Here is a 3,253-nt window from a genome sequence, read left to right as displayed (position 1 = left end):
TACAAAAATAAAGTCTTAAACTTGATTGTATTGGTTTATTATTGTTTTTCTACAATGAATTCATGATCCTCATGTTCTAGTAACTGTTGCATATCTGAAATCTCTTCTAATGAATTCTTAGTGGTTATTTTGATATTGTCATAATCAAATTCATTCTTCAGCTCTTCTACAAGTTCTCTGAATTGCAAATTCTTTAATTTATCCCAAGAGAAGCAAAAGGAGGAATTCTTTCCCTTTCTTCTGAATTCAATGCTAACTTTAAGGGCATCATACTTCTTCAAACTATTCCATTCTTGTTCAACCTCTGCAACTGTTCGTTTTGCTGTTGTCTTTAAATCTTCCCAAATTACATCTCTTATTTCTGACATCATGTTTACACCCCAAGGTTTCAATTGGTGGATATTATTTATAGCTGGGTCAACTGAGGTCAAAATTACTCTTGAAATATCTACACCAAGTTTGAGGGAACATTCCCTTCTTGTGTCATCAAAATGGTCTTTTGTCATATTCATGTTTGGCTTATATAACGCATCTGCCTTGTTCATTAAAACAATGAATCTGTGATCATTACTTTGTTTGATAACATTGATATGTTCTTTGCATTCTTCTTTATCACATTTGGAAAGGGCATCGTATACAACAACAATATAGTCCAATAAAAAACGAGAAGTAATAAATTGAACTTTGTGGAGATGATCCTGACTTTCATAGTGTGGGAAGTCCCAAACAGCAAAATTGGATGAGTTACTTGTTAGTGGGTATGCTTGAATTTCAGTTGTAGCTATTATACTTGAGGCGTTAGCATTTCTATGAAGGAACTTTTCGACAAATGTTGATTTTCCACATTTCTTCATTCCAACAACTCCAACGTAGAAGTTTTTCATCAATTCTTGTCTGATTTGATAGTTAATACACGCAGATTTCAACACTCTCAATACTTTCTTCCTTTCGGAGACACTGACCCAACCAATGGTAGACCCCTTTCCGAAAACTTCTGACCAGTGGTCAAGAATGTAAGCATTATCATCATACTTCAATAAATTGGTGCGAGTCCAATCAAAAATCAATTTTTCAAAGTGATACAAAGTAGGTATACTGTGTGAATAGACTATATAAAAGCTGTCCATGAATGTTTTAAGATTTTGCTCATAATCTAATACATCTCTATTCTTCCTAACATAATTGGCCATAAATGCTGCAAAACTTGCCAAGCTCACCACTCCTGTTGCTATCAGAGCACCAATTGCAAAGAGGTTTATGCCTGGGACGAAAAGTAAACCAGAACAAACACCAGCGCTAATACCAAGGCCTGCTGCACTGGCTCCCATTCCAATCTTTTCAGAAAACATTTCCTTAATTAAGGAACATTGAACTGAATTATGGTGGAGAACTGTTAAAAATTTCTTATCAACTAAATCTCTAAAAGTCAACGATTCTTCACTCAATTTAGCTGTTTCAGTGGAAAATGAAAAGTTAAGATGGAACAATTTACCATAATCTCCAACTTGCTCGTTTGTTCCCTCAAAGAACATTCTTAATAGTTTCATATTCAACTCTTGACTGTCAATATTGGATTTTGGAATTGTACTCCCTTCATTGAGTTCATCAAGATCTCCGAGTAATCTGAGTAAATTGCTTCTTTTCGCTCTTATCGATTCATCTTCAACTTTGCTGGTAGCGAAAATAAAACTCAAAGCATACATATACAAGAGGTCAACTGGTAACTTGGAAATTTTCTCCTCCTTTACACTTTGTCCAACTTCTGGAGTTACATGGCTAACAGGAAGATCCCAAATAACAGAGTTGAAATGGGTTGTAAACTTAACTTGTAGGTATTTGACATGCAAAGTATTATGTTTCCAAAAGTCTTTCACGATTCCGCTTAGGCAATAAGTAACACCATTCATCTCATCACGAACACTCACCTGCTGACAAATAGGATTGATAATCTCAACCTTTGTAATGTAATTCACAAATTTCTTTGAAATTAGTGTCAAGTTTACATCAACGGTAGCTTCATTTACAATCAGACGAACAGAGTAGCACTCCTTTCCTTCAAAGGCATCTGCATTTTCATCTTGCTTCTTAACCCATCTAAGAGGAACGAAGGACCAATTTTCTGGAACATGCAAATCTTGCATTTTTTCTGCTTTCTTATTGAAATAACCTTTGAGAAAGCAATCTTTTTTGAATTCAAAACAGTCACAAATCTTCAACACCTCATGAAAGTAATTGGTCATTTTGTGGTGTTGAATCATTTCCAGTTTCTCTCTACTGAACATCTCTGCCAACTTGTCGCTTAAATCGTAAATTTCCTCTTGATGTTCAGTAACTATTTGCTTATTGTTAGAATAGGAAATGTGAATGTGATTACCAAAAGGAGAAAACTGTGGTGCATATTTGTGAATTACCTTGGCAATTACTTTAGAAAACCACTGGAAAACAGATATACCAGAATTAATTATTTCTGCTCTATGAACCCTTCCTGTAATACTGGAGATTGCCGACACAACAGTTTTTAGAAAGTTTGACACTTGGTCAATCAGATCTGATTCAGCAGAAAGACTGATAATTTCACTAACAATACTAATAGATCTTGGAACACAATCTTTTTCGTTGATATAAAAATGGAAATAGTTCGACTGTTCATCTTTTAGAATTCTTTCTTTGAACTTAACATCAGCCAGCAAGGGAACTCCAAAACCAATGAATTGAATTGGTGGTTTCTTGATGGCCTTTGCTTCAGTAGCTTGCATCAATCGCGTTGCAAGGATGGCCCCAACTGCTCCACCCATGCTGTGTCCAGTAATAACAACTTGATAACCTTCGTTAATCTTTTCTAAAAAGTAATCAAGTGGAATGAATTTGGCTCTTTCCAAGAAGCCACTATGTAAAACGCCATATCCATAGTAATTCATGGCAGGGATCAACTTTACATCTGTCAAAATATCAGACTTGGAGTAGGAACCTCTAATTGCTACAACAATTCTTTTACGATTTTCATCAGAACAATCAGCCACAACATATCTTGTTTCAAGTGTTGCCTTTGCGTCCATATCATTAGTAATACTACTACATAGTTTCTTGATACCATGCTCAAATTGGGAATACTCCTTGTTTAATGTGTACAATGGATCAGGCATGTACGAAATTTCACAAGCAATGGCACAAGTCAACAACAGTTGACAGTATGACTTTGCGTCTGAATAGACCTTGTTATCTTCAGATAATACAGATTCAAGAACCATTGGTT

The 3,253-nt window shown here is 35.2% G+C and overlaps 1 protein-coding gene across 1 annotated transcript; it reads right to left on the bottom strand.

Annotated features, from left to right (window-relative positions):
- Nucleotides 1–38: 38 nt before the first annotated feature.
- Nucleotides 39–3,249, bottom strand: NAEGRDRAFT_60092 (uncharacterized protein; the record flags this gene model as incomplete). Its single annotated transcript, XM_002668148.1, has 1 exon — nt 39–3,249. The coding sequence occupies exon 1, from the start codon at nt 3,246–3,248 to the stop codon at nt 39–41; it is 3,210 nt and encodes a 1,069-aa protein (XP_002668194.1). The 5' UTR covers nt 3,249.
- Between the last annotated feature and the right edge of the window lie 4 nt (nt 3,250–3,253).

The sequence above is a fragment of the Naegleria gruberi genome (genome assembly GCF_000004985.1).
Source record: "Naegleria gruberi genomic scaffold NAEGRscaffold_609, whole genome shotgun sequence".
In the NCBI taxonomy this organism is placed as follows: domain Eukaryota; phylum Heterolobosea; class Eutetramitea; order Acrasida; family Naegleriidae; genus Naegleria; species Naegleria gruberi.
This window is presented reverse-complemented; position numbering and strand designations above follow the sequence as displayed.